This window comes from Chinchilla lanigera, unplaced genomic scaffold (genome assembly GCF_000276665.1).
Source record: "Chinchilla lanigera isolate Chin_1 unplaced genomic scaffold, ChiLan1.0 scaffold00048, whole genome shotgun sequence".
NCBI lineage: Eukaryota > Metazoa > Chordata > Mammalia > Rodentia > Chinchillidae > Chinchilla > Chinchilla lanigera.
The window spans coordinates 4,216,643-4,242,593 of NW_004955449.1; the positions used below are offsets into that span (position 1 = coordinate 4,216,643).

The following is a 25,951-nucleotide window of genomic DNA, read 5'->3' on the forward strand; positions in this document are numbered from 1 at the left end:
CAGACTTTTGAACGCTGCCCACCGACCATGGCGTTTTACCCACTAGCTCACAGCCAGCTCCTCTGACAGCATTTCAGGCCCCACCCCACCCCACCTCTCGGACTCCAGGCAGAGTTGGTGGCCTCCTGGTGCAGTCACGGAATGTACTGCGTGTGGTTCTGTAGCCATTTGTCTTGGGAGCTTTATGAATCTTCATCAAGGGAGGAGCCCAAAGGATAGCAAGCACCGAAGCCACTTGGCTTTGGAGGTGTAGAACTCTCCCAGTGCTGTGCTCATTACTTTTGTCTTTTTTTTTTCCAGCTGAAGAATATTCTCCAAATTCCCAAGTTATCAGAATATTTACCAACAGCCAATTGATGAAAATGTCATATTGTTCTTCTTTCTCTCTAAAATAAATAACTAAAAGAACTGGCAGCGAAATCTTGCCTTGTTTTTCTGATTAAAAAATTACTATTATTATTTTGCAGTGCTCAGAACTGAACTCAAGTAGCACTGAGCTACATCCCCAGACCTTAATTTTATTTTATTTTTTATTTCAAGGCAGGTTCTCAGTAAGTTGCTCTGATTGGCCTTAAATTCAAGATCCTTCTGTATCAGCATGCTGAGTAGCTGAGAGTATGCCACCATGCCTAGATATCTAAAGAATTATTTTTTTATGGTTGAAAGTAGTGCACATTCATTATTGTATTGTATAAAATACAGATATTCAAGGAGAAAAAAATACAAATCAGGGATAATCCCCACATCCAGATATAATTAGTTCACTTTTGATGTGTATCTTGATGATACATATATTGTGTATTTTTAAAAATAATGGCCAATGACATTTACACTTTACCCTTCTTTTTCTAATTATAAGCATCTTTTCATATATCTGTGAATGTATAATCAATACACATGCAAGCATATATGTTTATGACTGTGCAGTGTATCATTGAGTGATTATAAGTAACTGAACTGATCCGTTATTTTCAGTATTTCATTGTTTCCAAGCTAGAAAGAAGAAATCATTAAATATTCAGTGCATACAGGTATGAATACTCATATACTTATTTCACTGGGATAAATCATAGAGGTACAACTGTTGGATTAAAGGATGAGAAAATCTTTTCCCTATTTTAAAGCTTTTGAACTGTATCATCAAATTCTCCTCTAGAAAAGCAACAGAAATTAACACGCATAAAGTAAGACAGGACACATTTCCCGAAATATCACCAGTACTGAGCATGATCAGTCCTTTTAATCTTTGCCCAAAAAGTGTGGTATCTCTTTATGATTTTAATTGGTATTTCTTGATTTCTAAAAGTATTCCTGGGCTTTATCATAGGATGTCAAGGGATTACAACAAGAATAGGAAAATAGAAACCAACAACAGTGCAAGTAACTTCATTGTTATTACAGAAAAATAGGTAAGCAAGAAGAAATGAGCCTCAGCTTTTGTATTACTTTTTCTCATTAGTTTGGGATAGGTGATATCTTTTATAACAATTTTGAATGTATATCCTGTATCACACCTCAATCGGTATTGTCCTTGAATGAGTTGAATATGCAAGTTATATTTAAATATGTGGATATTTGTTTGCTCTAAAACACACAAGTATTTTCAGTTTTAGAACATGGCCCAAAGACAAATGCATCAGAAAGGCCCAAAGGCTGACAAGTGCTTCGCCCTGCCATTGCTCTAAGTTAGTACTAGTTAGATTTATGGATTTATGCTAATTTCTCGAGTCCCACTGAGCCCTTTAAATCTGATTATATTTGTTTGCCTCGTTGCTTTTCCCCAACCATGAGCTCAGCCTTAATTTGCCAGTCTTGCCTTCTCATTTCTTTTTCTTACCCACTCCTTCACTACTTTATTGCAGGCAGCTGTGACTGCGTGGGTCTGAGGTGGGAGCAGGGATGCTCATCTCAGACAGAGAGAGCTCAAAGAAAGCCTGGCTTTGGGTTGGGGTTGGGAACTGAGGAGGTAGCTGCGATGAAAGGCAGGGTGACCAGTGTAGAGGACCACTGAGAGGGCTCCCCTTGAAGAAGACAATTTGCCTCCATTTTGGTTCATTTTTGCCCTACTTCTGGGTACTGATAGGCACAGAGCTGGCTGGGGAAACACTCTGCCCCCTTGATTGGCTTTAAGCAATGCAAATGGGTCCAGCTGAGGCTCTGGGTGTGTAGCTATGAAGGTCTGTGAAGTCCGCTCTTAGCTCCCTACCACTAAGCGTGAGCTAGGCCGAGAGACGCCATGCTGTCGGCTGGGATGGAGCTTCTGGAAAGAGGCAGAGAGGTCCAGGGCAATAAAGACTAGCCTTGAGAGCTGAAGCAGCCCACCCAAAACATAAGATACTTCCTCAAACTGTGGTATGCAGATTCCTCCAAACTTGGAGGCCACCTGCTACCAGAAACCAGTACTCTTTCTGCACCCCTCTCTCTGCATATTGCCCAGGCGCCACTGTGTCTCCTACCTAGCCCAGCTCACAGCACTCACACCTCCTGACGTTCTCATAGTCACTCAACCCAAGCCACGCCCCTTTTTACGAATTAATAAAACCTGGATCCGGCCCTGGGTTGGGGCCTTTGTTCTGACTGGACTTAGGACTCCCTTGGCTCCCCACAACTGCAGATATGCCTTTGTCTTTTTATTCGCACCATGGGTTGTACTGGAAGTGGTAGGTTGGAATTTACTTTTGAGAATGCCAATAACTTTTCCCTGGGATTATAATTTATAAACTTCCCCCAGACCCAGAGGAGGTCCAGACAGGCGCCTATAACCAGAAGTGATGCGGGGCTGAGGGATGAGGCAGGCACAGTTACAACGGGTGCAGCAGTGCTTTGTGTGGCTTCTGGGGGAACTGGCGGGGAGCCCTGGGGGTGCAATGGGAGGAGCCGCTTCCCCACGCCAGGTACTGTGCTGAGGCCTGGCTGGAGCGTTTCACTCTATCTCACAGCAGTGCTGGCGACAGCAGTGTACCAAGTATACCCACTTCCTACCCCAGGAAGTGGAAGCTCGGGCTGGGTGGGCAACCTGTACAGGTCACACCCAGATACAAGTAGATCTGGCTGCGTGTGAATCCCCAGCACTTTTTTTGTAGGGTAGGGGATTGAAGACAGGGCCTGCACACTGAGCTATACCCCCAGCTGCTTCCTTTTATTTTTTGTCTTGAGACAGTGTCTGGCTATGTTGCCCAGGCTGGGTTCACACTTGCAATCCTCCTTCCTCTGCTGCCCAGAGTGCTAGGATTACAGGCATAACCACCATGCCCAGTTTGGGTTGTTTTTTTGTTGGGTTTTGAGATAGGATCTTTCTATGTGGTCCTAGCTGCCCTTGAATTCACTATGTAGCTCAAGCAGGCCTGAACCTCAAGATACTCCTGCCTCAGCCTCCCAGGTGATAGCATTACAGACAAAGGCACAATGCCTATCATCCAGCTCCACTGTGTTACTATTTACGCTTAGTCACACAGTCATAGTTTGGATCTTAATGAGTGGCAGGCCCCTGGGGCAAGTAACATTTAGTTCTAGGAAATATCCAGCAAATGGAAGAAATGAAGTCCATTACAGCTGGAGATGCCTTGACTCCTACTCTGGCCTTTTATGTACCTTGTGTCTATGGACCAGTATGAAGATGTACACATTATATCACAATCCAGGATCCACTACGGTGGCAAGTCTTTTGGAAATTCTAAAAGCAATGTGTGTGACATGGCCAAACTAACCTCCTCCAAAGCACTGGGGATAGAGCAGTGAACAAGAAGCCCTGGCAGGCCTCCGCTGAGAACCCACATTCTAGTGGTGGCCAGTAATTGAAACAAGGAGACAGAAAATAGCATCCTGAACAGAAGTAAACTCCAAGCACTTGAAAGCAGAGAAAAGAATGTGCAAAGTGCTGAAGACAGGGCAGCAATTGTAGCTTGAGTGGCTGCAGGAAGTGACATCTAAGTAAAGACCTTAATAAACAAGCAGGGATTGATGTCTTTGAATATGTTTTCAAAGATCCTAAAGGGAAAAAAGATTCTGTTATGGGATGTGGAGGTTGGAGGGGCACTGTCAGCACTTATACAGGGTTAGCAGCACCAGGCAGGGTATGCACCATGCGAGCTACACGTGGATTCAGGCGATTCGGTTCCAGATCACCTGGATTTCAATTACCAGATGAAATCCAAGACGCTCAGCTGAATGTGAGTTCCAGATAAGCAACAGATAATTCTTCAGTATAAGTAGTTTCAAATACTTCCGGGGAGAGGCCTCTTTGAAAAAGATTGTTTATGTAAAATTCACATCTAAGTGGGTGTCCTGCAGTTTGACTTGCCGAGTGGAGCAACTCTAACCCGGGCAAAGCAGCATCTCCACACCTCATCAGCAAAACATGGAGAACAACTTGCTTGAGCTAGGAGAAAATGATCACATTGCATTTTCAGCCAGAATATATAATTAAAATATTAGAATTTTTAAAAGGAATGTGTGTGCATGTGCATGAGTGCACGCTTGTGTGTGTGTGTGTGTGTGTGTGTGTGTGTAAATTCAGTGGTAGAGTGCTTGCAAAACCCTAGGTTTGACCCCCAGCACACATAAGACAGAGGACAGGGAGGAGAAGACAAGAGGGGTATGTGGGTCAGAAGTTAGAAATAAAACTCCAGCTTAACAAAGTGTTATACTTATTGTTTACATTTTGCACTTCTGAAAGACAAATCCCTAAACACAGAAACTTCAAAGGAGAATGGTAATGATGAGGTATCCTAGTGGCTCCATTTCTGCAACCTCTGCCTTTCCTCTGGGTGGGGTCTTACAGTAGCTTGTGGGTTGAGCTACTTTTGAGTTATAGTTTCAGCACTTTAAAGACTGAAGTAGGCCAGAGCATAGCCTTCTGGAGAGAAAGGAAACTTCAGAAACCATTTACTACATCTTTTCCATACCATCACCAGGGAACAGAGGGGTGAGGCGTCTTGCCTGAGTGAGCCAGACATAGATGGGTCTAACATCCAAGCTCCTCAGGTGCTGTTCTCCGCAGCACCATGCCTGCATAGGGTCGCACTGCACCAAGTCTTCCTCCTTTAGCTCTGCAAGCAGTTTGGGGAAAGAGCAGCACTGTAATGAGGGGTCTGATGTGCACAGCTCTCAATGATGGGGTCGAAGGCGGTGGGGAGAGGACAGAGATAGCTTAGCAAGAAAAGCCTAACATCACGGGATGCAGTGGGAGGTGACTATTAACAATGTCTCAGCAGAGAAGCCTGAGGACAGACAGCAACCAGGGCAAGGATGATGTGGATATCCGTGTAGGTATGGATGGAGAAGGATCCGGAGTCAGAGACTGGCTAATCCATTGCTCTGTTAAAGGACAGGAAGTTGGGCTGACTTTTTTTTTAATTGTAATTTTAAATTTTGATTTAATTCATGTTTATAACAAAGATACAGGAGGAGTACAAGGAAGTCTGTATATTCCTCAGCAGCATCTCCAACAAGTAACATTTTACATACTTGCTTTGTCCTCCCTCTCTGTCTTTCTGTAGGTACCAATGTACATGTACATCTACACACAAAAACACATGTTTTTCTGAATCACTGGGGACTTGTTTGAAAACCTGACGCTCTTTTATCCCTAACATCCTTCAGTATCTGTGTCTTAAAAGACAAGGCATTCTCCTTACATGACCAGAAAACAAAATCAAGGATTAATAGCATTAATCTACGGACTGCATTCAGATTGTGCAAATGTCTCAATAGTGTCTTTCTGTAGCAAAAGAAAGCCTGGATCACACACTGCAATCAATTGTCATTGTCATCATGTTCCTGTAGTCGCTTTTCATCTGGGACAGTTCCTCAGACTTCCTCTGTGTTTCATTTTGAAGCCCATGGGCCAGTTATTTTGTCAAAGACCCCTCCGTTTGGGTCTGTGTGTTGTTTTCTCATGATTAAATTCAGATCACGTATATTTGGCAGGAAACCTGCAGAAGCGATGTCTTTTTCTCAGTGCCTTGTATCAGGAGCCACACGCTGTCAGTTGCTCAATTACGGGCGATGCTGACTGACTGTCAGCACTTGGTCCAGGTGCTTTCTGCCAGGTTCCTCCACCACCTCTCTGTGATGTTTCTTACGAGGATTCTCTCTAAACCATGCAAATGCTGGCTTGTGAGTCCTTCAACTTTCACCCACTAGCATTAGCGTTCATTCATGATTCTCACTTGGCACAATTATTATCTTGGCCCTTGCCAAATGGTGATTTTTCTGCTTCCATCATTTCAAACACATTTATTATTTCACATTTTAATTGCAAAGAACTTTCTTCTCTCTTTTCTTCCATCAGTGTGGATTCAAGAGTTCTTTTATACAATGGATTATACCTTTCATCATCATCATTAACGTTGATGCTCAGTGTCCTGAATTTGGCACAATTTATTTATTTATTTATTTATTTTTGGTTTTTTTTTTTCCGGTACTGAGGATTGAACTCACTACCTTGTGCTTGCTGGGCAGGCGCTGTGCCGCTGAGCTAAATCCCCAGCCCCGACTGGCTTGATTTTAAAAAGTTGGGAGTAACAGACTCCAAAACAAGTACTTCAGAAAAAAATGCACAATACTAAAACTTACCCAAAGAAAGGTGGCTGCCTTAGAGATAAAACTGTTCCTCCTATTTACAAGTGTTTTTAATGTGCTGCATGAGATGCTATGGACTTGCATGTGGTATCTCATTTAACTTTCATGACTTGGTTAGGTAGATAGGGTGCCATTTGATCTTCCATTTAAACCTGTGAACACTGAGGCTCTGAGGAAATGAATGGGTTCAGGGACTTCCTTCCTCCAGAAGCAGGTCCAGAGACCTCCAGGAGCCCTGCTTGTACCATCAGGCACCGTACAATAGAAACCCACAGAGAAAAAACAAGGCTTTAGAAGCAGAGCTGCACTGTTCCTGAGGGTAACTGGACATTTTTCCCAGCACATACTGAGCAATCTGAGCTCTTTGCATTCTCACAAATTCAACATTTGGAAATTATACAAATCTATTCTTGCTCCAGGGACTTCCCTAACCCACTTTATTTCAACTATCCAGTCCTACACAAAATGCAGTGAGGACATTAGAGAAAGAGATCGTCTGCATTCATGTCGACAGACCCAGGTCCAGAAAGGTATGACTTGTTCACATCACCCAGGGAAGCATTTTGTTGTGGGGAGGAGGAAGCACTGGGGATTGAATTCAGGGTCTTTGTGCTGAACTGAACCCCAGCCCATTTTTATTTTTTATTTTGAGACAGGTCTAAGTCATTCAGGCTGGGCTCAAACTTCTAATCCTCCTGCCTCAGCCTCCCAAAGGGCTGGGATGATAGGCCTTCACCACTATACCTGGCTCCCGGGAAGCATTCTTGACTCATGGTTAAGACACATACAAGCCACATTTGGGCAGAAGGGGAAACTAAGGAAGAGCATAATGGGGATTCTTAAGAAATTTACAGTCTTCTCAAGGCTTCAGGTCCCAGGTGAAGACAGGCTGCAGCGCCCACCACCTGTCTTCCCCAGAGGCTAACAGAAGCGGCCCTTCTTCCCCCAGGACAGACTATGCCTCCCCCGCTATCCCTTTGCCTCCACCACTAACACCAAATTTCAGGTTCTGCAAGAATGCGCTTAAGCGAAAGAGGGAGCTTCATGCTAGCGCAAATAATGTAAATAATGGTCCTGCCTTCCAGAGGAAAGCACGGTTGGATCTGAGAATAACATCCTTACCCTCCCAGGAGGAACCAACTAAAAATAAAAGACAACAAGGTGCTTCCTGCCAGTCAGTAAATCCAATCAGCAGAGAAGATGCCTCAACCTGGCGCTGGGCAGTGAACGCCAGCCTGATTCCCTCCGCCCGAGAGCGGCCATGTGGTTCTCAGAGCCAACAGCTGCCAAGCAGAACCCTTCAGATTAACCCATAGGTGGTGTTGAACCACTTCCCATTAAGATATTTGCAAAGCAAACAAAAATGATAGCCCCACTCTGAGTTTGGGAGCCAGCCAGGAGCGCTGGCTGTTCTTGTTGACACAAAGAGCTCTCTGGGGAAGGCCACTCCTGCCTGTGTCTCCAGACTGTGTTGATCTTGGGCCATTAGAATCTTGGTATCAGGGACTGTTTATTATCTGATTTTCCAGACCCAGCAGTCACAAGGGGTCCCCTTTGCCAGGGCTCTCTATTGCACTCTGTCTTCCCGACCTCCACCATTCAGATGAAAGGGACAGACGCACTCCTCCCCCTGTTTTATCTATGGATCAGGGAGACCAGTTGGAGAAGTTACTGAGATGCACATGGAGAGACTGTGACACTACCACTGTTAACGGCTTTGATGGCAAACATTTGCTCAGGCTGCTTCTTTATTAAGTGACTGGGGTGATGCTAATGGGAAATACATGAGCATATTTGTGTCCTGCAGGTAGGAACTCGCGGCTGTTTCATTCACGAAATATACTTGGTACCGAAACAAATACTGTTTTTTCTTTCTAATCCAGAGAAGAAAATGAAATAAAGTTAGCAAGGTTGAGGGACGGTACCGAGTTAATCTTCTTTCAATTTGTAAGATTGTAATCTATCATCTAAGAGTTAATAAAGAAATATTCTTCCACAAAATGCATTTTTACACAAAGAAAAAAATGTTTCCTGTAGTATTTTCCACTTAACTAAGTTTTCTTTGCACAAATTCTTTAACATAGGGTCGGTAGGTAAAGGTATTGGGGGCAGATATTCATTCTGAGCTTAAATATAGTAAAAGTCTTCATAAGGATACAAAGTAGGCATCCATAATTTGCAGAATTTCTACAATTTTCTACACTTGATAAATGGGCAGTATAGGAAGGGGACAAGAAACAGAGAAATGGTCAGAGAATTTATCAGACTATTTCATTACTTGAAATTACCTTTTAGAGACAGAATTTTAGTAATATATGATATTATCTGTATAGGGAAAGAGACAAGCAAAATGGAAGAAAAGAGGAAAAAAGAAAGAAAAAGAAGGAAGGAAGAAGAGAGCTAAAGACAGATTGAGATTTTCTTAGAAAATTTTGTTACAAATTTTTTTATACAAGTGAGAATACTTTTTATATTTTCTTTATTAATAACTACTTGTATTACATTAAAATCAAAAAAAAGTGAAAGAAAAAAAGAAAAAGTAGAAGTATCATATTAAATAACTAATTTTTATATGAAAGAAGAGAGCCAACTGACATCTCAAAGTACAAAATTAAAGAGCATTTTTTTAAAGAATCTTAGAGCTGGGCATGGTGGTGCAAGCTTGTAATCCCAGCACTAGGGAGGCCGAGGAAGGAGGATCATTGGGAGCTCGAGGCCAGCCTGGGCTACAAAGTGAGCTCAAGGCCAACCTGAACTGCATAGTGAGACCCTGTCTCAAAAAAGACAAATAAATAAATAACCTTAAACACTCATCATTCAGTTTTAGATACTATTTACCCAAATAAAATTAAATATGGCTGTGTAGATGTACAAGTTCTGTGGAGACAAAGTGGATCCAATCTTGCAGGTTGACTTTGCAGAGCAGCTTTGTCAATAGCAAAGGTGTTTGGAATAAACTAATGTAATTATAAAAGTCCATGTCCACAGCAGGCCTCCTTCAGGGTCCTGGTGAGATGGGATCCACTTCAGCTATATGTACTGGAAAACCTGAAATCGGTTCTTGTGCCAAACTGACTGTCTTTGTTTGAGGCATCAGGCTTAAAACACTGCTTTGAAGTGAGGATGGGAGAAGGGGGTCAGAAAGCCTAAGTCAAATGTGTACCCCAATATCATTCAGCTGAAGGGCACTAAGTCCTTGTCCTTAGCAACAGGCCCTTAATTCCAGGCGTTAACCACAGACAGCTACCTGCCAACGACGGAACTTCTTAACACACACACAACGCATCTTTCCAAATGTTGCTTTTACTTTGAGTTGGGAAAATAGACCTTTTACAGAAAAATGACACAACTAGAATTGTTGGCTTTTGAAGAAAACTAGGTCCTAACGTTATGAAAAACTTAATTAATATGTTCAAGTCACATTTTAAAAAGTAGAAAGCAGTTCTTCAGAACAAAGGAACACATAATCATTCATCCACTCAGCAACTACCTTAGAGTATGTTTGTAATGGTCAAGGATTCTAGATTCCGTGAGTGATACAGAAATGAGTGATAATTTTAGCTCTAGCATATATTATCACTCATGGGACAGAGTGATAACACCTAACCTTTTGGTCCACTTATTACAAGCGAGGTAATGTTTTTTGCAGTTTGCTCTATAATGAAGGTACCACCATTAGAAACATGCTTGCCCAAAGCCTTTGAGCTGCTGGACACAGACCTGAGCCCAGGACAGAGGCCCTCTGACTCCGGGGTCTACACCTAAACATCTCCTATACCTGGCTGATACTCCTCACCCAGGGGCCAGGAACCAAACTCAGATACTGGCAGCACCAGGCCTGAGCCCAGCAGGCCAGTGAGTAGGGAGATACGGAAAGTCGCTCCCACTTGCTCTAGCAGATTGCTATTGGACACTCCAGTTTTCCAGGAGCTATCAGAATCTGAACTGCTACATGAAATCTTTCTATGGTTATACTATGTAAACCAAGAAGTTTTAAGCACATTGTATAGGCCAAGCGCAATTCATCTCTAGACCGTATTCTACCCAAAGACTATAGACTTACATTGTTTTGGCCTATGAAAATACCCAAAATGTTTCGCACAGTTCCTAAGGCCTCCTGTATCCCAGCTTCCTTCTGCCCTGCCCCATATTCTCCCTTCTCACCCCACTCCACCCTGACTCAGCCTTCCTTCTGCAGCACCTCTCCCCCGTCTCCTCCCACGGCCCTGTGCACCTCCCCGCTGACCATCAGACTGCTCTATCTCTCCTGCCTCAGATGCTCTCCTGTCCTTGTCTGCTTCAGGGCCACCATGGAGGAGGCCACAGAAGTGAGACCTCAAGGATGGGGAATACATCAACAGGTAAAGCAAGAACTGGCCGGGGATTTCCCTCCAGAAGAGATGACATGAAGAGATGCACAGAAATCAGAAAAGCAAAGACATGCTGAAAACCACCAAAGAGCTCCAAATACTTTCAAAGGGGCCCTGTTCCTTGGAATCTGGTACTATAAAGAGATTGCTGACATTCTTGACATACACAAATCTTTTAAAAGGGTCCTTTGCACAAGGATCACTGATGATTTAGGGTCTGTTGAAATAGTTCAGATAAATATTTATGTACAGCCATAAGCAAATCCACAAGGAAAACTATAACTCAAAACAGATTTTTTTTCCCTTGAAGCTCTCTTCAGCTGGTGATAAGGCCTCTGGCCTCAAATAAGATTTGAAAAATAAATGTGACTAATCACTATTTTTAAAATCTAGAAATTCTAAGAAGACTTTAATAATCAACTAAGCTCAGAAAGTTGTCATCCCAGGGTATGCTAGTGTCATCCTAGCCATGTCGCAAGCACAAGTCCTGGGTCCAACGTCAACCTTGGGTTTACTCCTGAGATAAGAGCCGGCAACACAAAATATAACTTGGTGCTCTAGTTAAAGCAGAGAGTTAACATCTCCAGTGATGGAAACCTCAATGTTTATTCTTGCCTATATTTTTACAGCTAAACCAGAGAAGTCTTGACCCTTCTTATATGGTTAGCTTTACAGGATCCTGTTAAATACTTATTTCACTACCAATAAATAACTAACTACAGATTCTTTCTCTTTTTTTTAAACATTGCTGGCCTTTGCACTCTGCTACATCCCCAATACCACCTCCATCTTTGTTTTTTTAAAATGTTGAGATAGGATCTCCTTAAGTGGCTAAGTTGGTCATATAGGGCTTGAACTTGAGATCCTCCTGCTTCAGCCTGCCAAAATGCTGGGACTATAACCATGAGCCACCATGCCTGGCTCTCACTGACTTTTTTTTATTTTGAGCACTTATTAAAGTCTGTAACTTTGCTATCTCCTTTACATAGAGATAGCTTTAATCATCCTAATAATAATAATACGCTTTTTTGCAATTCAGGACATTGAGGTTCAGAAAAAGAGAGGTACTTGCTCAATATCTCATAGCTCAGTAGTAGCTAAGACTCAGAACCATGTCTGTCACCAACACCCACCTTTTTCTACTGAAATGAGCTAATACACAAAGTGTCTTCCACATGGTAAGCACCTCATAAAAGAAGGTGACAATTGCTACCACTACTCCCACACCCTGCTGCCATTTTCCCTCTGGTTCTCTATGAGATCCCCCAATGGCATCAGTGCCCCAACTGGACTGCAGTGGTGGGACATTTGCTGAGGACCTTTTCCGTTCCATCAGCCTAACCCTGCCGCGTATTTCTGCAGTGACTCCCCATACAGACGGCTTGTCCAGCTATGTGGCAATCTGTACTTCACAGGCCCCCATGCAAATCTGGCCCTCCGTCAGCCGTGCTGACTGGGAGACTGCTTCTCTGGCTCATCCAATCTGAGGTCAGCCCAATTGGCTGCAGGCCCCAAAGCCACAAGGGTGACACACAGGAGAAATGCGTGCTCGCTTTCTCCTCCTGCGAGGGGCCAGCTCTCTTACACTGCCTGAGTCAGGAGGGCCCCCATCACCCTCACAGAAGTGGCCCACAATGGAGTAGCTTCTCTGGGGGTGTGTTCCAAGCTGCCCTGCAAAAACATCTGCACTCGCATTATCAATCTGGGCCTCTTTCCTCTGGGCTCCTTTTACATGACAACAGGCTGGCTGTGCTAAAGAAGGTCACATAAAAAGCCTGGCAAGAGCTTTGCCATATGAAGGCCAAATTAAATTAAGGGCATAATCCTCACCATTGTACCTATCAGCATTAAAATGGAGGATTACCATCACGGGAACAAAGCCCTGCTGCCTAAAAAACTACTCCCACTCTGTCGCAGGCTGCCTTCTGCTTCCCCCTGGCTCCAGGCTGGTTTCTTCCCAGCTGGTCATGCACATAAGGACCTCTCTTGCGAGGCTGCAGGCTTTCTCCCAGGAACAAGGTGCTGGAATGTTCCCCATCAAGCCCAGGGTGACAGTTTTATGTCAGTTAGGGTATATTCCTTAGCCGGTTGTGATCTCAAATGTAAGCGATGACAAGTAGAGAGACAACATTGGTAGACCAGAAAGAGCCCTGGACTAATTAAATTTGGAGCCTGGGCCCTAGAGAGTTAGTAGACTATACCAGTTAAAAGTATGGGTGTTAGCCAGGTATGGTGTGCATGCCTATAATTCCAGCACTCTGGGAGGCTGAGGCAACAGGACTGCAAGTTTTACCTGAGCCTGAGCAACTTCGGGATTTAGAGACCTGTCTCAAAATTTAAGACATGCATCATTGGTTGCTTCTTCAGTCCCTTCAGCCCTTGCCTACTTTCTCCTGCAAAAGCTCAAGTGCTGATGCACACATTTCCCTGTTCCCACTGCAGCTCCCTGCAGGGCCACCATTGCATTTCTGGCCAATGATATGCAAGCTAAGTCTCCTGGGGAGCTTCTAGGAAAGTCTGGAGAGAAACCCTCCAAGTGGGACCCCTGTCCCAGCCTCCTCTTCCTTCCCACTTCACACCCGGGGAAGGTGAGGAAGCAATGCTCAGTGTCCCTTCAGTCATCTGTGGTGCTAAGTAGGGGCACTGCCAACATACTGAGACTAGCAAAGAAAGAGATGCAAGGGGCCTGTGTCTTTGATGGTAGCCCTGAGTGGTTGACTTCTTGTACTGAGGTATCCTTGAACCTATTGGTTGGAAGTCTATTGCTTGCCACTGAGAATGTCATCACCAGATAACTTGGCTGTCTTCTTTTTCCACTTACCCTCTGGCCTCTCTATCCCTGCCCAAGAATTCCCTTCTGTCAACTCTTGTAGTGATTCATAGAACTCTGAGTTGACAATTAAACACAGAGGGATAAAAGGGCCCCAGCTCCTGGGGCAGGGAAGCCACAGCATTCTGTCTGATTAATTATGCGAGGTCCCCTTATTGCTGCCCCCATCCAAGGCCCATACAAGAATATTTCTTTCATCAAAATCTGGGTTCTGAGAAGTGGCCTTGGAAGTCAGCCTCATAAACATAGTGACTACCTGCTGTGTATATTCTATATAAGAAGGAATAAATAAGGTGCAGTTCTCACCTGTGAGAAGCTTACCTCCTACCGTGTGGTCAACCACAACAGCAGACAAAATGTGAAGGTGGAGCTGCCTGAGGACCCAGTCTGTGCACTCTTACCACTCACAATGGCATAAGGAGCTTGTGCCAAGATAGAAACCAGCTCATCACTATGTACATTGTTGAGTTCAGTTTGCTTGTTTGTTTATGGTAACAAAGCTTTCTCATGAAGAAAGCAGTGGGCTGATCTACACTGGGAACAAGTTCCTTATCTTCTGAAGCAGGCCTGAGGGATACCTTTGAAACCGGACTGTGGTTCAAGGAATGTTAAAGAGATTAAGGCCTTTGTGGAAGGAAAAGCCATGAAGATGTATTTTGATGAAAAGTAAGAGCTGAATGAAAAGGAATGGGCAGAGAGAAGCAGGAACGGGCAGGTGAACTGGCCGAACAAGTCTGGTTCCAGTTAGCCTTGGGATGGACACAGGGACAAGCTGGAGGTGAGCCCTGAGGACAAGCCAGAGCCAGAAGACAGAGGTGTGGCATAGCAGACAGAAGTCTGAACCTCTTTTGGCCTGAAATGGGGAATCATTAGAGTTCTTTGAACAAAGAAGAATAAGCTATAAGACAACTGATCAGGTAGGGGAAACGAAAGCTTGTCCGTGAAGTGGAGAGAAGGAGAGAGAAAGACATGAGCACAGCTCTGGACCTTAAAAAGTAATTGGAGGTGAGGTTAAGTAAGAGGTCAGAACAAAAAAAGACAGTGCCAGATTTCAGGGCCGGAGGTGGCAAGGTCTGGGGGAGATGCTTTCATGGGGGATTTTCTGCTGAGGTCTGGTGTGTAAATCAGGAAGTTGTGCCCAGTACGCAATGGGTGTGGGAGTGCGGGGCCAAACCAGAGATCGGGGACTTAAGCTCACACAGCTGACAGCCAACGCCAGAAAACCCCGGTGAGGTGACAGCACTCAGGTGAAATAGAGAAAGAGAAGAGTCCAGGACACGGAGAACAGGCTGCCTTCCAGTGGTGGGCAGCAGACAAAGGAGGACGGAGCCAGAGAAAACAGACTAAGGGTATCTCTAGCCAGGACCTGAGCAAAACAGTCCTGCTACAGATTCTGCGCACAGTTCAAGGAAGCGTGGCCCATGCTGCTGAATGCTGTGAAGAGTCTGGTGAAGATGATGTAAGGAATGGCATGAGGCACAGACCAGCCGAGACCAGCAGGCTTGTGTAAAGGCAACATGGTGTGGAATTTATTGTGTCTGGGTGCAGGCAGGCAAAGGGCGAAAAGGCTGTCTGCAAGGAGATTGGGAAGTGGGCAGTTTTTACAGGGTTTGAAAGAAGGCAGGGGACATTAGTGGTAAGATCTTAGCAAACATCAGTGGTCAAAGTTCTCTGGATGTCTCCCGCCTCAGGAGCAAGGCAGAGCCCTTGAGGCTTCCAGTGTAAAAGTTTGGGTGTCTTCAGATGTCTGGGTGTTTGGAAGACCCCCTGCTCCATCTTCTCTCTTTTACGACATCCTATGTTTGCCCAGGGCACCTGTGCTGAGCTGAGAACAATGCCTCTGCGGCCCACAGGTTGGGTATCAGGACAGTCAGGTCTGAATCGAGGTACAGATGAGGCACTAGTGACTGGGAGCTGAGCTTCCCGAGGACAGGCTTAGGGACACGGTGAAGGCACAGACGGCAGGATTAAGGCAGGAAGGGTTGGTTTGGTGAGTGATGAGGCAACAGACCCAAATCTCAGCCTGAGGAAGTCTGCTGGTAAAAGCAGGAAGAGGTAAGCACGAGGTAAAGCAGGCTTTTGTCACGAGGCTGGTGAAAGCCCCAGGGAAGAGGTAGCGGGGTGGGAATGATGGGAGAGCAAGATGGATGCTGCTGGGAATCAGCAAACAGCACTTGAAATCCAGCACTCTAGACTTCAAACTGGAAGCAGCTCGGAGGCAGCAAATGCAGGTAGGGCTTTCTCTGAACTCTTATCTACCAGCAGACCAGATTCACCAAAGAGGAGTGCAACAGCCTTCAATTTTCTTAATGAAATTTCATTAACCAAGGGAGATTAAACTCATCACAGAGGAAGAGACTGAAAATCGAACAGCACACCTAGGGCCCAGAGGGACTTTGTTCCAGACCAGTGCTTGTTCTCCCAGCTCGTTCTCTCCCTAGAACTTCCTCTAAGATTACCTCTGCCCTCCTGCTTCCTCTCCCCAGGAAGAGGTTATCTAAGCCTCGGACACCTAGCCCTTGAGTTTCATATTTTGTGCAGTTCTTGTGCACAAGTATATGTTAATACATCTATATCCCTTCCCCTCCTGTCAATCTACTGTCCATGTATTTTCAGAAAACTCAGCTAACAAATCTTTCAAGGAAAACTTCGAGTTTTCCTTACAGTCCCCAACATGGGAGGGCCTACAGGTTTGGAAGACTGTGTAAGAAAGACCTGTGGCCTGGGAGGTAGGAGCAAAGGAAGAAAGATCAACAAAGATAAGAGATTCAAGGTGCAGAGAAGAGCCATGAGAAGGACTCAGACATTCTCAGTAAAGTTAGTCATTACCAAAGTTGAGGGGAGTCAGGCTGAGGTACATTTTCCAAGCTGGATCACTGATTTACCCAATGTCAAACGTCTGGAAGATGTTATCCCTAGGACCAGAACTTCTTGTACCTGGGAAATTTAGTGATCTTTCCTCCCCATTAGAAATTCTAAACTTTGTTATTCTAATAGGAGGTGATAGTCCCTCTCCTTAAGTATGCTAGAATAAGCTGGATATTTGGACAGGTAGTCTAAAGTAGTCTATTTAAAGCTTGTCCAGTGAGAGTCACACACAACAGAAGTATTCAGAATTTAATTTTTAAAGGTCAAAAATACTAAGAAGTCTCAAAAAATTAGAAAAATATTTTAAATAAAGATTACTTCTTTTTCCAAGTGAAAAAATACAGAGAACTCTTTAATATAAAAATCTGTTTCTTTCTTTAAATCCTTGATTAAACTTTTAATGACATTCGCACGATCAATTTGGGGCAAAATACAAAAGGCAAAGCTCCTTCATCCGGAAGTCAATGCCTTTTCCATAGTCTACTGTTTCCCATAGCTGTGTCCTTCTCCTGGTACACATGTGACAGGGCCTGGGAGACTTTTCTGAGAGAAAGCAGGGCTTGGTGTCATGGCCTGAGCTTGCATTTAGCCAATCACAGTCCCTGCAGTCACAGTCCCTCAAGCAGCTCAGGTGACCATTGAAAATAGCACAGTATGGCCCCAATGGACTCTGCTTCACTCCTTTTGATGTATATTTAACACAACTTGTAGGTAAACAGGAAATTATACTCTCTTTTTGCTTTTGTTTGACTCCAGGGTTTCCTCAACCTTGGGACTATTTTGGTCTCTCAGGCATTTTGATCTGGACACTTCTTTGTTGCCAAATGGCATGTTTTCTGGATGCTTAACAGCATCACTTGTTTCTGCCCACTACATGCTAGTAGTATAACCCTTTCCCCCTAAAGTTGTCACCACCACTAATGTCATCAGCCATTGCCAATGTCTGGTGGGGCAGGAGGAATTTCCTCAGTTGAGAACCACTGCTTTAATCCAGTGAGGCCAACTACAGGTTTCACCGTGACGGGAACCCCAAACCCAGGGCTGTGTTCAGGTTGCTCTTGTGCAGTAAAGACTTTCCACAGTGTGGTCACCATGTATTGGTAGAATGCAGTAGGAGACACTCTTGGCTCTACTCCCGACAACTCACCAGAACGGCATAATGGCGGAAACACTGCACTGTCCATTGTCACAGAGCACTTGCGTGAGTGAGACTCACCGATTTTTCTCAGTGACAGCAGGAAAGGTGCCTGAGTTCTCAGCCTGGACATTGTTGGCTTCAGCTTCTGGAGAGCTTCTCTGGTCAGTAGAGGCTTTCGGCACTGGGAAAAGACAAATGAGTACTTAAGAATCAAAGGTTCAAAAGTTGATAGGGTTGGGTTCTTTGCACTCTGCAGTTCCTCTCTCTCGGCCCCAATGCTGCTCCCTGATCATCTGCAGCCTTCTTCTAAGCTATGTCATTAAAACTCATCTGTTCTGGCACTCCAGGTCTTCACCTGTGCTAGGTCTCAGTCAGAAAATTAACTAAAATAGCTCATGCTTATAGGAACACAAGAGCAGCTTGCAGTAGGCAGAAGAGTGTTATGCTAGATCATTAGACTAGGTTTTACTATGTGGTCAGGGCCGAGAATTCCAGTAGTCACTACCAGTCCAATGGGGTAGGAAAGAGACCCACGCCTATTCGCTATCCTTAGATTAGCTAATACAGAAGCAGCTAAGCCAAAATACAACCAGCAAAGATGATCCATAAACTTGGTGATTTGATATTATGGAAGATATGTAAAATGTTAGAACTTTAGGTTATAATGATAGAACATAAAACATGACAGGTATGGAATAAAGAAAAATAAACATAGAAATCAATTGCTTTTGTGTTGTCTGTTTTGGAAAAAGTATGGTCTGATTCTAGAATGCTAGTTTGGAACTTAAATGTAAATATCTCTGTGAAGGAGAAATGTAATTCTTTATGCTATTACTGGTGGATAAAACCATCTGCTATTATTGCTATAACTGCCAAAAGGATACAGAGAAAAATTTAAACAGAACATTATTCAATTTTTATTATTACATAAAAGACATTAGAGCCCTGAGGCACGGTGGCACACACCTGTGATCTCAACTACTGGGGAGGCTGGAGCAGGAGGATCACAAGTTTAAGACCAGCCTAGGCTACCAAGTGAGATCCTGTCTCAAAATAAGGTAAGAAGAGCCAGTAGAGTGCTTGCCTAGCATGTACAGGCCCTAGGTTCAACCCTCAGTACCAAAAAAAAAAAAAGCTTTATATCCAAATAGTGAAAACAAAACTGAAAAAAAAAACAAAAAGCAGAAGTCAAAACTTAGGGCTAGAATATCACAAGCTGATTCCCTCACATTCCTGCCTCTCTTGATTGATTAACTCCTTGAGCTGGAGCACCAGGCAGGTTGTCCCTGTCTTAAAGACGAATTGACCCAAGCCAACTTGTCATACTGTGATAAGCAAAATAAAAGCAATAATTGACAAAAACAGAGAAAAGAAGAGCCCCTCTAAGGACACAAGTATATTTCTGCCTTCCTGAAAATGAAAATTGCCATGACTAATTTTTAACCTTGTCCTCTGGCCCAATTCATCAGAACTTAAATGGTCTTGCCTGAGTGGAGGGCTGGGATTGCAGGCTTTTGTCTACAATGATTTTGAGATCCTCACGGGGAGAAAAAGGAAAAACAGCAATTAAACAGCACTCAAAAAGGATGAAAATTAGAGGAAAGCTGGAGAAGACCACTGAGCCCATTTTGGTTTGGGCCTCTCCTTATGAAGCTGTACCCCCAAAACCAAGGGAGAGGGAGCAGCAAGATTTTGCTGGGAGCTTAGCAATTGCCCTCAGTTACTTTGCCTGGGTTTCCAATAGAATACATCAAATTTCTGTTCATGTAATTGAAGGGAGAATTTACTCCATGTTTCTTATTCATTTACACTTCAGTCATCAAAATATTGATTTTAAGAGTTATTTGAAGTATAAAAACCAAACAGAAAACTTACAGAATATTCTTAATAAAGCTTAGCGGAAGTCTGTGCCTCCATCCCCTAGCTTTGCCTGAAGAGCAGAGAAAGGGATTTGGGTCAGACTAAAGAGATAAATTTAAATAAGTTAAGATTATCAACCCAGTGAGTTCAAAGCAGGATCCAAAATTGCCAAGCACTTTTAAGTGTGCCCTGGTGACAGCTGGAATCACTTTGGCATCTCTCTGGAGAGGTCATCCCTGAAAAAGGGCACTGGAAATTTGGAGAGACAGATTTTTTAAAAAGCAAGAAATAAAGTTACTCATTTAGGTGACTGGGTTGCATTGAAGGATTTAGACCAGTGGCATGGCCAAGAAATAAAATGATGAACTTGAATAGCAGACATGCTGAAAAAATGCTAAACTTAGGTGGGTGTGCAAGGGTGGCAACAGAGGCTTTTCCTGTATCAGGGCACCCAGAAGGTCCCTAAGTGTCTCTGGTTTAACAAAGTAAGTAATGTTAGGAGTGGAGTTCGCTGGAACAGCCAAGTCCTTCCAAAATCAGATTGAGTATAAGCCATTCATAGTTTCCAGAAAAAATGAACTGGGTCTTCAATAGACCATTCTGAAATAAGATGGAAATGCATTTGACTGTCAGGGGAAACAAGAAAAAAGCAGATGTTTCATAGTCTTTTGGGAGCACCCACAAAACAGGGATCAGGCAGAGGACAAGGAGTGGTGAGGTCTGCATGAACTGCAGAATGCGCTGCCCACTTAAAGACAAACACAAGGCATCACTAGCCCCAGAGAACTCCAAGCAGCTACCGGAGAACAGCCTCGAACAGGTGCTCCCGCCGAGGCTCCAGGAGAAGCCAACCTTGCTGACACCTTGATTTTGGATTCTACCCTCCACAACTGTTGACAGAATAAATTTCAGCTCTTCTAAGTTGCAGAGTTCGTGGCAATTTGTCACAGCTCCTCTGGGAAACTGACCCAGAGGCTGGGAGTGACAAGACAGGTGCTAAGCACTGAAATCACCGGGAGAAAGAAAAGAAGATCAGGTACACACGTTCGGCTTGATTTGACTGTAGCGGCAAGGGAGCGGGGAGGAAGAAGAGATAAGGAAAATTCCATTACTGTTTATTAAACAGAAGTGCATGGATTACTGTTCCACGCACTGTTCTAAGTCCTTCACAAAAATTAACTCATGCCTGCATGAGCTGACACATGCTTGCCTGTAGTCCCACCTTTTCAGCAGGCTGAGTCAGGCAAATTTGATGGCAGCCTTGCAAATTTAAAAAATAAAATAAATATTTTTGAATAAAATTTTAAAAGGGAGTGGGAGATAGCTCAGCTTTTCTGGGTTTAAGCCCCAGTAAGGGGAGAAAAATGTTATTGAATCCTCAAAGTAACTCTGAAAGGTAGAGATCACTCTTATTCATTCTCACTTTATCAGCGAGGAAATTGAGGCAAAGGGAGATTAAGCAACTTGGCCAGAGTCGCACAGCTGAAGAATGGCAAAGCCAGGGTCTGAATCCAAGCAGTTTTGTCCTGAAGTCTGAATCCTAAATATGACAGGGTGCAGCCCCATTTCCTTAAACATCTAAGCATTATAATCCCTACTCTTTCTCTTCTGCACCCCCCTTATATATGGAAGCAAAAATTTAGATGTTCCCACATTTTTTCAGGGTCTAGGCTCCCTAGGAACCCACAGACCAGAGGTTGCAGGCTGTGTTTCTGGCCTGGCCTGGTGTTTGGTGACTCACTCAGAGGACAGACCCAAGCACGGTTCTTGGCAGGGTCTTGGTAGGTTTCCCAGTTGGTGATCTAGGCTGGGTAAACTCACCTGCCCTCCTACTGGACCTGGCAGAGGGTGCCCAGCATACCTGGCAGGGAAGGCTCACACAGATGAGACACAGGCCCAGCCTGCCTTTCCTGGCCACTGCTGGCCACTTTCCCAAGGAGCCAGAGTGGGTTCTGTCTGGAATGACAGCTGGTCAGCAGCCATCCTATCAGAACTGAAGAGGCCAATGTGTGGGAGGTCTGACGGGCAAATGCCACCAAGAGCAGCACGGAGAAAGTAGACTTCTTTCCTTAGAGAATAGAATCTCGTAGACATATTTTTTGTTTTCCCTGTACCACGTCAAAACTCCTGGCCTCCATCTCAAACACACAAAACCAGTGCAGTGACTTCAGGTGTAGGAGAGCATTTTCTACCTTGATTCTCCAGTACTTAATTCCAGTCATTATCCCAGTTAAACTTTGACAGAGTTCAAAGAAAGTCTTGCCTGGCAAATACTTTCTCCAACTTGGAAGCGAAGAGGAGAAGTTATACTTTACCCTAGAAGTCAGTGCCTTGCCTATTCAGGAACATGATTGTCTCGGGGAAGTTCCGTTCCCTCTGAATGTCTAGGGACTGTCACTCCACTTGTTTTACTCTTATCCAATCTCTGGTTGAATTTAATTTTTATAATTTATCCCCTGCCTGCTTCCAAAGGAGATTGGAGACAGCTTCACAGAGCGTGTACCTCCTGTAGCTGGGTCTTTGGCCCACTCAGTGCCCAGCTGTAGCAGGGGGCAGGGTGGCAGGTAGTTCCATGGGAGACTGAACCCATATGATGGAACAACAGTATTTTTGTGATCACCCCCCAAAGCATCTAGCAGAATGTTCTGCACAGACAAAATGTGGAGAAAATGTCTGGCCGGGGGAAGAACAGCAGATCAGGAGCTGGGAAGTCTGGGTTATAGGAAATGTCTAAGTTTCCATCTGTGAAATGAGGTAGGAATTCTAGCCTATCTGTTAGGGTTAGAAAATAAGGTAAAATAAAGTGTTTCATATAAACTGTAAATTGCTATGCAGAAGTGTAAGATGTTAGGAAAACGAAACATTTGTGAGCAATCAAAAAACAACTCCCAACCTCTAGGATCCTGCGTGTGTGTGTGTGGGGGGGGTGCTGGGGGTTGAACCCACAGCCTCACACGCTAGGCAAACACCCTGCCACTGGGCTGCATCTCCAGCTTTCTAGGCTCATTCTTGCCCAGATAGTTGCAGTTTTCTATGCAGGAAGGTTATTTACTTTCCATAAATTTTTCTTTAAAAGACAAAGCTCTGAATGTTTGTTGCAGCTCTATTCATAACCACCAAGAAATGGAAATAAGCCAAATGTCCTTCAGCTGGTACACAGATAAAAATGTGATACAGCCACACCCTGGACTTCGAGTCTGTATTGAAAAGCAAATAGCTACTGATAAGCACAGCAGTGCAGATGGAGCCCAAAAGCTTTATGCTGAGAGACAGAAGCCACTCTCAGAAGTCTGAATACTGTGTGACTCCATTTATCGAACACTCTGGAAAAGGCAAAGCTACAGGGACAGAAAACCCATCCGTGGTCATCAGGAGCAGGGGGTGAGGCAGGAGGGACAGCAAAAGAACCAAGGGGAAACCTCCTGCAAATTTCTTTTTCTCAGTTGCAGAGAGGACAAACTGATTGATGTTAGTTAGACCAGCCCTATCAAACTGTTCAAGTTTTATGGTATATAAATGATAGCTTAATAAACCTTACTTTTAAGAAGTTACTCAAAGTTGAAAAAAATAAAAAACTAAAGGCTCCTTCTCCTCCAACCAGACCTATTTCTGGGAAGCAGGACCCAATCTGCTCCTAACCTGCCAGAGGAAGAGCATGTGAGGGCCTCACTCGCCGCCGCCGAGGGCCCCTTCACATCCATTTGCATCACTGACCATGGCTGGTTTTGACACTAAGCACTTGGCTCAAAGTCTATGAAATTAGCAGGCTCTGGCTGCTTGTACATCTCAACCGTCACAACTTTATTGACGAGAATGGCTACCAGCTGTCACCCTTGCCTCCTCCTCTGTACTTGGCGATTCAGACTTCATGGCCGCAGCAAATCAAACCAGGCTCCTGCTATGGCGCGTCATGTCGGGGTTGGAACTCATGGCCAAATGGCTGTAGCTCAGCTGTTGTGCTGCCAGTCACCCGTCACTGTGGGTTAAACCTGAGAGGCACGCAAGCAGCTTCCAACTCTTCAGACGTCTGAAAGGCAACTTGCTTTCCATACCAGCAGGCAACAAATCTGGGGGATGTTTAGCTCCTGGACTGTAGAATTTCTGGCTTTGTGGAAAGGGGGTAAGGAGGAGACTTGCTATCTTTCAGGAAAGAATGTGAAAGGGCCTCAAACCGGTGAGAGAGCAAACACATTGTCAGGAGCGTATCACCTAAGGTCAGCAGTTTTGAAGTTCCTGGAAAAATGTATCTACATGAATGAATCAAGCTCTCAGCACAATGAAGTCCAACTCTTCACAAAAACAAGCACAGAAAAACACTGGAAATCTTTCAGTGTCACTGAGGCATTGTAATTTATCCCTGTTAGATAAGCAGGACGTACAAAGATTTACAAAGCTTTTTTTTAAATAAAGATTTTATTGTAACTACCTGAGATTTCACAAGTACCATTTTTCTCTGAAAGTAAGAAAAATAGCCTCATCTTTTTGAAGTCTGAACATTATTAGGCTCACTTCAGAAGAGGACTTTTTTCTTTATTTTCTTTTTTTAATCCAATACAGAGATTGAGTCCAGGTCCTCATGTGTGATAGGCAAGTATTCCACCACTGTACTAGATCTCCAGCCCTTTCACAAATTTCATTTCTTGCTTATTTGCCCAGTCTGGCCTTGAATTTACGATTTTCTTGCCTCAGCCTCCAGTGGAGCTGGGATTACAGGTTTGCTAGAACAGTATTTCAGAGATTTTTTTCCCACCCAAGGGAAGTTCACATTTAGGCAGGGGCCACAGAGGTGAAACATTTACTGTGTATCTATCACATGCCAATTGCTGCGCAGGAAGCTCCACATATACTGTGTTATCATCTTCACAATAGTCCCGTGAACTAGGTCTTGATACTCCCACTTTACAGCTGCTGAAACTTTTTTTTTTTTGAAACAGGGTCTGCAGTTCAGGCTGGCCTTGAGCTCACTTTTGTAGCCCAGACTGGTCTCAAACTTGCAACAATCCTCCTGCCTCAGCCTCCCAAGTGCTGGTTTTACAGGCATGCGCCACCATGCCCGGCTAGCTGCTGAAACTTAAGTTCAGATGTTCAGTATTTTTTTTAAACTATATGGCAAACAGTGGCCCTGCCAGGATTTAAAGTCCATTATTTTGACTCCAAACCCCACATGTTTAGGACTTCAAAGCTTTCATTGTACCTTGTGTCCACCAGTTACGCCCAAGGTGGGAAGGGACAGCAGAGGCCAGAGTGAGGAGGCTCCAGAAGCACTGCTCACACTGCAGAGGGACGCCTCAGGGGATAATTCACTGAAACTTTCTGTACTTCTGTTCTATTTGTTAAGGGGAAAAAGGAACCTGACTTTCTATTTGCAGAATAGAAAAAAAAAGTCTGATCATTTTTGCCAAAGCACAGGTAATCTTTTCACTAGTTTTTCTGTACTATTGTGTGTTTACAGCCTAAGGAACTAATAAAAGTTATAAGTTTCTACATAGAAAAAAATTGAAAAAGACATAGCACAAAGGCAGCTCAGGTATGCTATCAGTCATCAGGATGTAGCCGTATCCAACGTTCAGGTGCTACAGATGCCACCTAGGGCACCTCCTCTCTGCAGCTGGATTAGGGTGTTCTCTATGCACTCCATCAAGGAGGAAACGGATTACAAACTGCAAAGTTTCTGCCCAGGAGTGCAGCTTTAATCTTGAGCCCTGGGGGCCAAGTGATACAACAAAGTTTCATCTTGGACATGCGTCCCTGCCATATCAGTGACACATGGCACATGGTGCTCAAGTCCATGGTGACTGCAGCTTTCTGTCATCTGTGCATTAGGCAGACAGTAGCTGCCCCACCCTCTGGCTTATTTCATCCTAACATGAGCAATCACTACACCCCATAGCAAAGGATGTTTCTGTTCATTCCAAGCCAAGCTGTGATAAAAATTCTGCCTTTTGTGCCAGAGAAATCTGGCAGAACTCATTTCTTGAGAGACACCTTGAAGGCACAGGCCAGGTCTTCTTTGCTGCAAGCCACACGCTCAAAGCTGTGCTCCCTGAGGCTCTCCGGGAGTCTCCGCCATGCTCACAGACAGATAACATTTCTCTGAGGTAAATCACGATGCTCCTGTAACATTTGGAATATTTTCCAAATATTACGCCTACACCTGTCAGGAACCGGACCCAGCTGTGCACTAAGAGCCAGAGAAACCAAGACAGTGGGAAAGCAGACCCAGCAGGGTCCCTGGCCTCAGCCTGAAGGGGCACCATCTTCAGTGAAGCCAAGGTTAGGAAGACAGGCAAGCCGCCTCACAGT

The 25,951-nt window shown here is 44.3% G+C and overlaps 1 protein-coding gene across 1 annotated transcript in view; it reads right to left on the reverse strand.

The window, feature by feature from the left end:
• Myo3b (myosin IIIB) overlaps positions 1 to 25,951 on the reverse strand; it is a 417,836-nt gene that overhangs the window by 87,827 nt on the left and 304,058 nt on the right. The window contains exon 30 of the mRNA XM_013518810.1: positions 17,867 to 17,969. Within this exon, the coding sequence (XP_013374264.1) occupies positions 17,867 to 17,969 (103 nt within the window). The remainder of the gene's footprint in view (positions 1 to 17,866; positions 17,970 to 25,951) is intronic.